The sequence below is a fragment of the Fundulus heteroclitus genome, chromosome 18, assembly GCF_011125445.2.
Source record: "Fundulus heteroclitus isolate FHET01 chromosome 18, MU-UCD_Fhet_4.1, whole genome shotgun sequence".
In the NCBI taxonomy this organism is placed as follows: Eukaryota; Metazoa; Chordata; class Actinopteri; order Cyprinodontiformes; family Fundulidae; genus Fundulus; species Fundulus heteroclitus.
The window spans coordinates 18,200,148-18,210,813 of NC_046378.1; the positions used below are offsets into that span (position 1 = coordinate 18,200,148).

A 10,666-nucleotide genomic window follows, 5' to 3' on the forward strand; every position below is an offset into this window, starting at 1 on the left:
TCCCTATAGGCATAATGCTGCCACCGCCATGTTTCACAGAGCAGGTCTTGTCATGTTCACTACATAGGTGAATCTGAAGGCAGATGTTTGCAGTGGATTTTATTTTGAGATATAAGTGCCAAAGTGGCTGAACAAAAATTTATTCCACTCCTTTTAGATTTTTTTTATCTTTATTCACTACTTTAAGATGACGTGGTCATGAACATATATCATTTTGCTTTCAGTTGCACATATGCCATCGACCTGTTGAACGGACTCTGTACCACATTCGTATATTGCACGGTTTTAATAATACTCTCCCGGACACCGTGAATCGCACACTGTCTATTTCCCCTGCACTGTTTACATTGTTTTACATTGTTTACATTTCAATTGTTTACATGCTGCATCTTTATCATGAAATTTAGTGCAATTTACTGTGATTTTTAAAGCTGTATGCAAACGAAATTTCGTTCTGTACGCACTTTGTGCATACAAAATCACAAATACAGCTGTCTAAGTCTAAGTTCGTAATCGTGCTCGTTTCCAGACTGTAGTTCCATCATTCAACCACTAGATGGAGCCAACTCGCCACTTTTCAACGACTCGCTCCTCATACCGGCTGAGCTTGACGTCTCCCTTCAGTTCTGACTTTCCAAGCTAGCAGATGGAGCCTGGAGCCTTCGCTCCTTATGCTAGCTCGTTAGCATCGTTAGCATCAGAATAAAATCACCACTGCATGTTTCATCTCTGCAAAACAGACTTTTTTTATCAGCATATAACGTCAGCGCAGTCCGCTCGACATGGACGAGTCGGACACGGCGGCGATCCTCCCCGGAGACCTCCTCGGCGCCTCCTCAGCGGACGACCAGCCGCCCGGTTCCGGGGACGGCAAAGAGGGAGCCGGTGTTCCGACCTGCAGCGGCTCCGTGCCGTCGCCGTGCGCGTGCCCTGTCCCGGTGTCCGTGGAGCCGGTGCTGTTCCTCTCCATGTTCTCCCTGGCCCTCCAGGCGCCTCTGTCCACGCAGTACCTGTGGGACCGGATCAGCGAGGACCTGGGCTACAACGGCTCCAGGAGGTCGGAGTGCGGCAACAGCTCGGTGGAGCCAGACCCTCTGCAGGAGGTGGGGGTCAGCGGGAGACCGGGACCGTTTACCGTGGCGCGTAGTGCCGGTGGTGCTCTGCGGCGTCCAGGCTCACTTGGACCGGTGTGAAATAATAAGCACCTTTACATGTAAAAAATCTGGGATTGCGTGAAAAATGTGACGTAGTTACGATGTGAATCGCTGACGATGGTGCGTCATAACAGGAAAGGACAGATCAGCAGGGGGCTTTGTACAATAAATACAAATAAATCATTCATTCATTCAAAATAAAATTCGGAATTAAATCATATATTTAAGATATAATTATAATAAACATACAGAAAATACGTTTTAAGCAAAAATAAAATGACATAATAATAGCCTATTTATTATTAGTATTATTATCATTCATAGCAGTCCTATATTGAGGCAAGGCAAGGCAAGGCAAATTTATTTATATAGCACAATTCAGTACAGAGACAATCCAAAGTGCTTTACATGATTAAAATACAGGAATAAAAGCAAGTAGGGGTAGAATGTAGAAACAAAAAAAGAACATTAAAAACAGTAAAGCAGTTTAACTGGAACAAAACTGAGTTGGAATATATTGTATAGCTCTTTGAGTATTATTAATATTAGAATAATATAATTATTAGAAACCTATTGGAAATTGTACATTTTTAACTTATTGCATAATTCTTATATCATTAATATTGTTAGTGTATAGGAAATATATGTTTATGATTATGATCATATCATTATGATGATGTTACTGTACCTTTTGTTTTAGATGTGTATAATTACATTGTTGTTCATTATTATGACTATAATAGACTTAAGATAATACAACAAGTAAATTATACGCACAAATTATTATAAATGTACCGTTTCTCCTGAGGTCTAACCGGCCAATTTCAGAAGGACTGCAACGCGTTTCAGACTCGTAAAAACAAACTTTTTGTTCCTGCCTTTTAGAGACCAAAACACTTTTTTTAAAAAGGAAGTTTTCCGGTTTGATTGTATTCAATGAGAAAGAAAAACCTTTGGTTGCTTTATAAACAAATACATATATTTATCTAAAATATGTTCAGTGTGTTCAGATGCTTTTTTTTCCCAACAAAACACAAAGTTGTTACCAAATTATTGCCAACCTGCAACCTTTGAGCGTTTGAGTTTACGGGTTAATTAAAGTTACTGCTGCCAAAGCAAAGAGGAACGGCGTCACGTGTCGGGTCAGCTGTAGGTTGGAGGGATTTGATGAGCACATGCAATTTGTAAAGTTCATCATTGTCACTCAGCAGACAGAATATAGCTTCTTTTTATTTGCATTTATTTGGGTTAATTAACGAAAGGAGCTCATTCACTGCTTTGTTTTTGTTGCTTTTTTTTCCAGGAGGTGGAAACATTGACAGCCCACTGGAACCTGTACATCAGCCTGGGGGGCTTTTCTGTCGGCCTCCTGGTGGTCCCGCTGCTGGGCTCGTGGAGCGACGTCGCGGGTCGCCGGGCCGTCCTCGTCCTGCCTAACATCGGCCTGGCCCTGCAGGCCGTGGTCTACATCGTGGTGATGTACCTCAGGCTGCCCGTGGCCTACTTCCTGCTGGGTCGGCTGCTCAGCGGCCTCTCGGGGGATTTCAACGCCGTCCTGGCCGGCTGCTTCGCATACGTGGCAGACGTCAGCGACAGCAGGTCCCGCACCTTCAGGGTGGCGGTTCTGGAAGCTTGTCTGGGCGTTTCGGGGATGTTGGCCAGCATCGTAGGAGGCCAGTGGCGCCGGGCGCAAGGGTAAAAAAAAATAAACATTTGCTGCTTGAACTACTGCAGTAAAATACGGAGCCCCCTAGGGGACATGGGGAATTTTCTTTTATTTTTGCGTTCCCTCACAAAAACTTTTGCGTTCCCTCGCAAAGTGCATGTTTCCGAAAAGTGCATGCCTGACGAGATATGTATCCCCTGTCGCAGGAGTGCGCCTCGCTCTGTACAACTGAATATCGACGAGGAAAACGGATTCAAATTTGACCAACGCACTTACTTGTTCTTAAAATAATGATACCAAAACATTTTAATATACCTCTTGTGGTAAAAAAAAAAAACTGTGGTTATTTGGCAGATTTATTTACAAACAATAAACCGTGAGAGCCAACGTGATTTTTGAAACTATGGTGCATTCAGGAGCATAGGACATTTCAAATTGGCAAGGAAAGAGGCTTAAAAACGGAATAGAACTTAACTCATACAATAATGTATTTATCCAGAAACAGTGTGGGCTTTCTTACAATACTAAATGCTCTATAATTGTATTATTGTTATTTTTTTGATTATGCACATCTGCTAGCTTTTTATTCTGAAAAATCTAATGTCCCATGCTCCTGAATGCACCATAGCTTTCTGACGCTCGCGAATGCATCATACTGGTCTGTGTGCTGCGCTGTGTAGATGCACGTTTGATCTTCCGCTTTAAGGCATACTATGCAACATTTTTCAGTTAATTAATGTGTTCCATACCGATTTGGATGATTAAATGAGTCATTTCAGGTCGAACAAAGGTTTTCTCGGCCGCCCTGGGGGTCTGTGGGGGAAATACCGCACTTGCAATTGCAAGAGCTCACGGCCCGCACACACAGAAGTCTTGCTTTACTGTGAGAACTCCATGTGTTTTTGCCCTGCCATTCACTATATGCACGCGCGAAAGCAACAACAAAGAACCGCGTGTTAACGTCAAATAAACATGGAAGCATATCGAGTTTTATTATTATTATTATTATTATTATTATTTAATTTTTTTTTTTTTTTTTTTGGTGAGACGCTACCGCGGCGGCAAGGCGGCCGCCTCGCCAAGATAGCGCTGCGGGAAGCCTGATGTTCAAACTTTCACTGTGTTAGTCATTGTTTGTACTGCCGTTTTTTTTACTTTTCGTTGCGTTCGCCTGTCTGCTAAGCTCAAAACAACCGCGCCTGGCTTGAGGAGAAACCAGAACAGCTGAGCATCTTTACAACAGTGCACTTTTACTTTTGCCCTCTGGGTGGAAAATCAACCCCGGTTGCATAGTATACCTTTAAGAGAAACTTTTGCCGTTTCAAAACTCACGTCGGCTCTCACGGTTTGTTGTTGTGTGTGAATGACAAGAGACCACAACACATAAATCAGCCGTACCTCGAGGGAACGCAAAAACCTTTGCGAGGGAACGCAAAAAAAAATTCCCCATGTCCCCTAGAGGGCTCCATAGTAAAAAATAAGCGTGACTTAAATACACCATTTTTTTATGTGTTGCAGTTACATTAACCCGTTCTGGCTGGTCCTGGCCACCAACCTGGCCTCCGCTCTTTACGCCTACCTGTTCGTCCGAGAGTCGGTGCGTCCGGACCCCGGCGCCAGGCTTTTCACCACCCGCCACCATAAAGCCGTCTGGCGCCTGTACGCCACGGGAGGCGGCGGCGGCGACGGAGCGCTTCACAGGAGCAGGCTGTGGCTCTACACGCTGTGCTTCTTCCTGGTGGTGGCCGTTCACTTCGGCACCAGGGAGCTGTACGTGCTGTACGAGCTGAGCTCCCCGCTGTGCTGGGGCTCGGCTCTCATTGGCTACGGCTCGGCGGCCCTGCACCTGGCCTACCTGAGCAGCCTGCTGGGGCTGAAGGTCATGCAGCGCTGCCTGCGGGACTCCTCGGTGGCCCTGGTGGGCCTGGCCTCGAACGTAGCCGGGCTGGTGGTCTTCTCTGTGGCGGACACCACCCAGCTTATGTTCACAGGTGAGAAGCTAGAGAGAGCGTGGTAAACAGTTTTAGTTAAACGGCTTCAAAGACTATGTCCATAATCTCATTTTAGATCACTTACTGTTGCAAATAGAAGACGTTTTTTGGCCTTCGTAATGCACAATGTATCGGTGTTAGCATCGTCGTCTGCTGATGTTAGTCGCTTTTTAACGTATCGATATCGGTACAGTAAGTAAAACCAGCCCGATATTATTAACCAACCTTATTTGCATCCTGTCGTTGTTTGTGTATGTGTGTGGAGAAGGACGCGGGTCGACGAGGGGTCGGGAATCCGAGGATAATCGTGCGGTCGATTTTTACCATGTCCAAAAAGTAGGGAAATATATATATATATATGTGTGTATATATATATATATATATATATATATATATATATATATATATATATATATATATATACATGTATACGTATATTATATATATATATATATATATACGTATATATATATATATATACATGTATATATATATACATGTATATATATATACATGTATATATATATAAATGTATATATATATACATGTATATATGTATATATATATACATATATATATATATATATATATATACTATATATATATATATATATATATATTATATATATATATATTTATTTATTTCCGGCTGGAGTCCGACGGACCGGAACAGAGCAGAAAATAGACTTGTTCCGTAGTATTTTGACGTTGAGCGATAGAGAGCTTGTCCGCTGACGGTGACGTTCGGAGAAGTCGCGGAGAATGTGGAATGGTTCTCATTCATTAAAGTAACAACATAGTGTCTCCGTCAGACGGACGTGCACATACGTTAAAAGAGGATGTGGGATTTGGGGGTAAGAGTGAGGCCAATGCACAGACTTATCCAGGACATGGACTACAACCATCAGAACTCCTTTTATTGAGAACCTCCTGAACCAGAGACTTCAGAAGTATCTTAGCTGGGCTAAAGAGAAAAAGACTATGGCTCAGTGGATGCTTCCCTTTTAGATGAAAGTAACTTCCTCTGAAAGTCATGCTCCCGGGGTCTGGAGTTAACAGTGGAGAGGCTCAGAATCCTTGTTGCTTGACGTCAACGTGAAGTTTCCTCTCAATTATAATTCAAGGAGCCATGTCAGCTACTGGTTTTGGTCCACTGTGTTTGATAAAGTCCAAAGTCAGCACCGCTGTCTGCCAGGAAACCTGAGAGCACCTCGTGTTTCTTTCTGCTGATAAGCTTTATAGAGACGCTGATCTCATTTTCCAGCAGGACTTTAGTACCTGCCCAGGCAGCTAAAGCTAACGCTGCTTCATTTAACGATCATGGTACCACTGTGTCGGGTCAGCCAGCAAACTGGCCTGACCTCGACGTCAAACAGATTCTACGGGGGAATTGATAAGAGCATGATGAGACACCAGACCCAACTAGAGGCCGGCCGATATTTGGGTTTTTGTCTTGCATCAGCATCGGCCGATACATCCATGCATTCACAGATCCGTTCAGTGCATTCAGGGGAAGTGCATGCATTGGCACTTCTTCCCTGGGAGAGAGCGACTGGTAATGTTTTAAAGGTATACTATGCAACCGGGGTTGATTTTCCAGCGAGGCTCCCCCCAGAGGGCGAAAGTAAAAGTGCACTGCCGTAAGGCGCGGTTGTTTTGAGCTTAGCAGACAGGCGAATGCAACGAAAAGTGGAAAAAACGGCAGTACAAACAATGACTAACACAGTGAAGGTATGAACATCAAGCTTCCCGCAGCCGCCTCGCCAGTTTTATTATTATTATTATTATTATTATTATTATGCCAAGCCGCAGCCGCCGCTGCCTCGCCGCCGCCGCCGCGGTAGTGTCTCGCCAACATAAAAAAAAATAAATAAATAAATAAATAATAATAATAAAACTCGATATGCTTGCATGTTTATTTGAGGTTAACACACGGTTCTTTGTTGCTTTCGCGCGTGCATATAGTGAATGGCAGGGCAAAAACACATGGAGTTCTCGCCGTAAAGCGAGACTTCTGTGTGTGCGGGCCGAGTGCTCCTGCAATTGCAAGTGCGGTATTTCCCCCACAGACCACCAGGGCGGCCGAGAAAACCTTTGTTCGACCTGAAATGACTCATTTAATCATCCAAAACAGTATGGAACATATTAATTAACTGAAAAATGTTGCATAGTATGCCTTTAAAGCTGAGTGCCAACAGCGACAAGGATACGTTTTTTAACTTTTTAATGTATTTTAACTGTCTAATTTAGCTTTATCTGCCCTTTGAAAGTCTGTCTCTGTCTCCCTGTGAGAGGGAAACAACAGACCTGTGCAGTCGCATCGGCAGATGCTCTTCTCCCATCCACATGAGCAACACTGGCGTCATTTCAACTTCTTGCCAGAAGGGGGAGACGGCTGCAAAAACTTTGGAACTTGGGCTTTGCTCCCAAAATAAATGTTTATTTTTTATTTTTGTTTGTTTAAATTGACTCTTGCATAACATTTATTATCATTGTGTCATTTCTAAAAAGCAACATCGGCTTCAAGAATCGGCCCCAAAAAAAAAACAAAAAAAAATCGGCAGCACGTATCTGGTATCGGTTTCCCTGATAATAATCGGTATCGGTATCGGCCTTAAAAACCTGCATCGGTCGATTTCTAGACCCAACCAGCTGAAGCCTCCTCTGACGCTACCTCTGCAGAGCCAAGTATTGCAGCCAGACATGGAACAGCACTTTTCAGCAGGCTGGCATTGTTTACATTTAAATGAGATTTTATTGGTCCCGTGTACCGTGATACAAACAACCGAGGGAAACTGACTTTCAGGTTTGCATTAGTTGTCAGCCATAAGAATCAAAACTAGGAAAAGACTTGAAATCTGACTGAATCGTGAAGCTTGTCTTGTTGTGTAAAGCGTTTGGCTTTTTATCTCCAGGTTACGGCCTGTGTTTCCTCTTCATGGCTTCGACTCCTGTCCTCAGGTCAAAGCTATCCAGGCTGGTTGACCCGTCAGAGCAAGGTGAGTGGGCTCTTATCCTGCACATCTGCTGCTTTGGGCACAGCTGGACCTGAGACCGAGCTCTGGGTAATGACTGGAGGTTGATTTTTCCTGTCTCTCAGGGGCCCTGTTTGCCTTCGTCGCCTGCGTGGAGAGCCTCTGCTTCCTTGTGGGCAGCAGCGTCTTCAACTCCCTCTATCCAGCCACGCTGCATTTCATGAAGGGCTTCCCATTCCTGTTAGCTGCCGTCATCCTCTTCATCCCTGCTGGAATAATTGGGTACGTTTCCTGGTTTTCTTACGGGGTCCCTGCGCTGGGGTTGGCATCGCTAACAATCGACGTGTTTGTCTGTCTTTGTAGAGCTCTGCACTGTTTCGACCGGCGGAGGGAGCACAGGGACTCTCCGTCGTCCTAAAGGTGCTGAGCAGATCCGGACGGGAGTCAGAGAGGGAAACCTGATGGGGTTAGACACTGTGATCCTAACAAATCTGAAGTCAGCTGTTCTCCAAAGGGATTCTTCCATCCACTAAACTTTCCAGACCAAAGAACGATGTTGCAGCTAAACCTCCTGAAATTTGGGAGTCGGGAGAGCACGGCGTGATCACACAGAGTTCAGAACTCAAAGATTTTATACATTGATTTTAAATGTTGTTTTTTCTACTGTTTCGTATCTGCCTTATATTTTCATTTTAATTTATTTGCCTTAATAGCTGCAGTAGCACAGTACACTGCTAAGACATATCTAATATGGCCTAAATCAGGTGTGGCTTCTGATTACGTCAGTAATCAAAAAGGGACGCGCTTATACATTAACGCTGTCTTTTGAAGGGAATTTAGCTATTTTTTAATGAATTATATTCATACTAGTGTTATATCAAGAAACCATTTTTTTATACGAGCAAAAGATTTATTTTAGTGACATTTTGTCACCAAAATGTAAAAAAAAAAAAAAAATCATCACATACTGAAAGCACTTTGCCTACAACTGTGAAGAAAAACTAAACAATATGGAGATCTGTACGATCGTTTAAAAAAAAAAACTCCAACCTAAAATTCAAAACAAGACATCAATAAGCTTGAGTACTTAAATGATAATGATTATCAAATATAAAAATGGGAATTTAAAATAAAGTTAAATACAGATGATATAATGCACACCTCTTGTTACGTTGTAATAATGTAACACCAGGTTTTGATCTTAAATAAACTCTTTGAATCAGTTATTTGTTTAAAAAAAATAAGCTTCACATTTCTGCTGTTGTTTGTTCATGTGATCAAAGATTTTATTACAGTCTTACGGTACTTTATGAAATGAACATGAATATGCTTGAAAAGCTAAAGTTGCTTTAAAACGGAGTTAAAGATGGACATGTTTTTGATGGTTTGTTTTAAATAAATAGAACAGGCTGTTATTTATGTCAGGAGATGTGACTGAAAATGTTAATTTCTCTGATTGAAGGGACATTTTTCGCTCAAAACAATAAAAATGAGACGGGTTTCCTCTCCTGTGGAAAAGTATTGGACGGTACTGAATTATTATTTCTGGAAGTTCTTCCTTATCCCATGGATTAAAACGTGTATCTGTCCATCTTTCTTTCTTTAATCAGTCTGTCCATCCCTCTTGCTTACCGTCTGCGTTTTTTTGCAGAATCCCTATACATTTCTCACCTCTGCAGTCATTTTCACTCTATATGCCACAGTTTGACTTTCATATTTTTCGAAAAAAGTATGAAATTTTAATATAACATTATTTAATTTGTCACATCTATTATACACCAGTGTCACGTGGGCAACAACTGGCTATAAGACAAACCAATGCAGGAGATCCTTCCTCCTCGCTGCCATCAGCATCTACAACTCACTGAAGAAAGCTGCAGGAGTTACAGCATTTCATTTCCTTTTGGCATTAATACGGTATTTTTTTATTTGAATTAAAGTGAATAATTTGCCTTCTGTGAACCAACATGATACCCAGCAAATCAAAAAGATCTTCAGACCAATGTGGTCCTTACGGAGCCCTGGAGGGGTCATTGCAAAATGTTTTGCATGTTGAGAGAATGTGCGCTCGTTTTACTAAATTGTGCTCTCGTTTAACTATATTGTGCGCTCGTTTTACTATAGTGTGAGCTCATTTTACTAAATTGAGCTCTCATTTTAAGCATAGTAAAACGAGGGCACAATTTATTAAACGAGAGCACAATTTAGTGAACATGGTTATAGAACATTGTTTGCACGATCTACTTAAACGTGGCCACAATGTGTAAAACGTGCACTCAATATTGTCTTGACACATGTAAACATGAGCACGTTATAGTATATTCGAGATCTCGATCAACCAAAACGCACCCACGAATAATTAAAACGTGTGCTTGAATAAAAAGGCCTACAACGGGATCACGTTTTATTAATTCGAGGGCTCAATTAAAGGAAACATGCTCACAAATTATCACGACCTGAAAAAAAATATCACTTAAAGTGAGCTCTCCCGGGCTCCGTAGGTCCTCTCACAGTAAACGTGTCTAAAACAGTCCTGGTCCCAAAATCAATTGCAATGAGTCATTTAAGTGGAAATTGTTATTTCAGAGGTGAGTCAGCATATTCTAGGTAACCCAAACAGGTAACTCAAATCCACATTTTCATGGTCATGAGCCCAAAGGGATGTTTTTTTAGATTATCTCAAAAAGCATTTTTATTTTTTCAGAGAAGTATCGCACTTGCCTTATAGTAGCAACGTAAGGCAAGTTTATTAATAGAGCACTTTTCTGTAACAAGACGATTCAAAGTGCTGTACATGAACAAAGCAAGCAGCAGGAGTAGTGCCTGTCTAAGTATACCTCCTAAATGTGTATTACTCCCTGCAGATTTGAAGTGTTTACT

At 42.2% G+C, this 10,666-nt stretch overlaps 1 protein-coding gene across 1 annotated transcript; it reads left to right on the plus strand.

Moving 5' to 3' along the window:
* The first annotated feature begins 461 nt into the window (after positions 1-461).
* Positions 462-9,375, plus strand: slc46a1 (solute carrier family 46 member 1). The gene is made up of 6 exons (XM_036150030.1): positions 462-1,103; positions 2,458-2,849; positions 4,339-4,811; positions 7,727-7,810; positions 7,912-8,068; positions 8,150-9,375. Exons 1-6 carry the CDS (start codon positions 783-785, stop codon positions 8,202-8,204), a joined length of 1,482 nt encoding a protein of 493 aa, XP_036005923.1. The 5' UTR covers positions 462-782; the 3' UTR covers positions 8,205-9,375.
* The last annotated feature ends 1,291 nt before the right edge of the window (positions 9,376-10,666 follow it).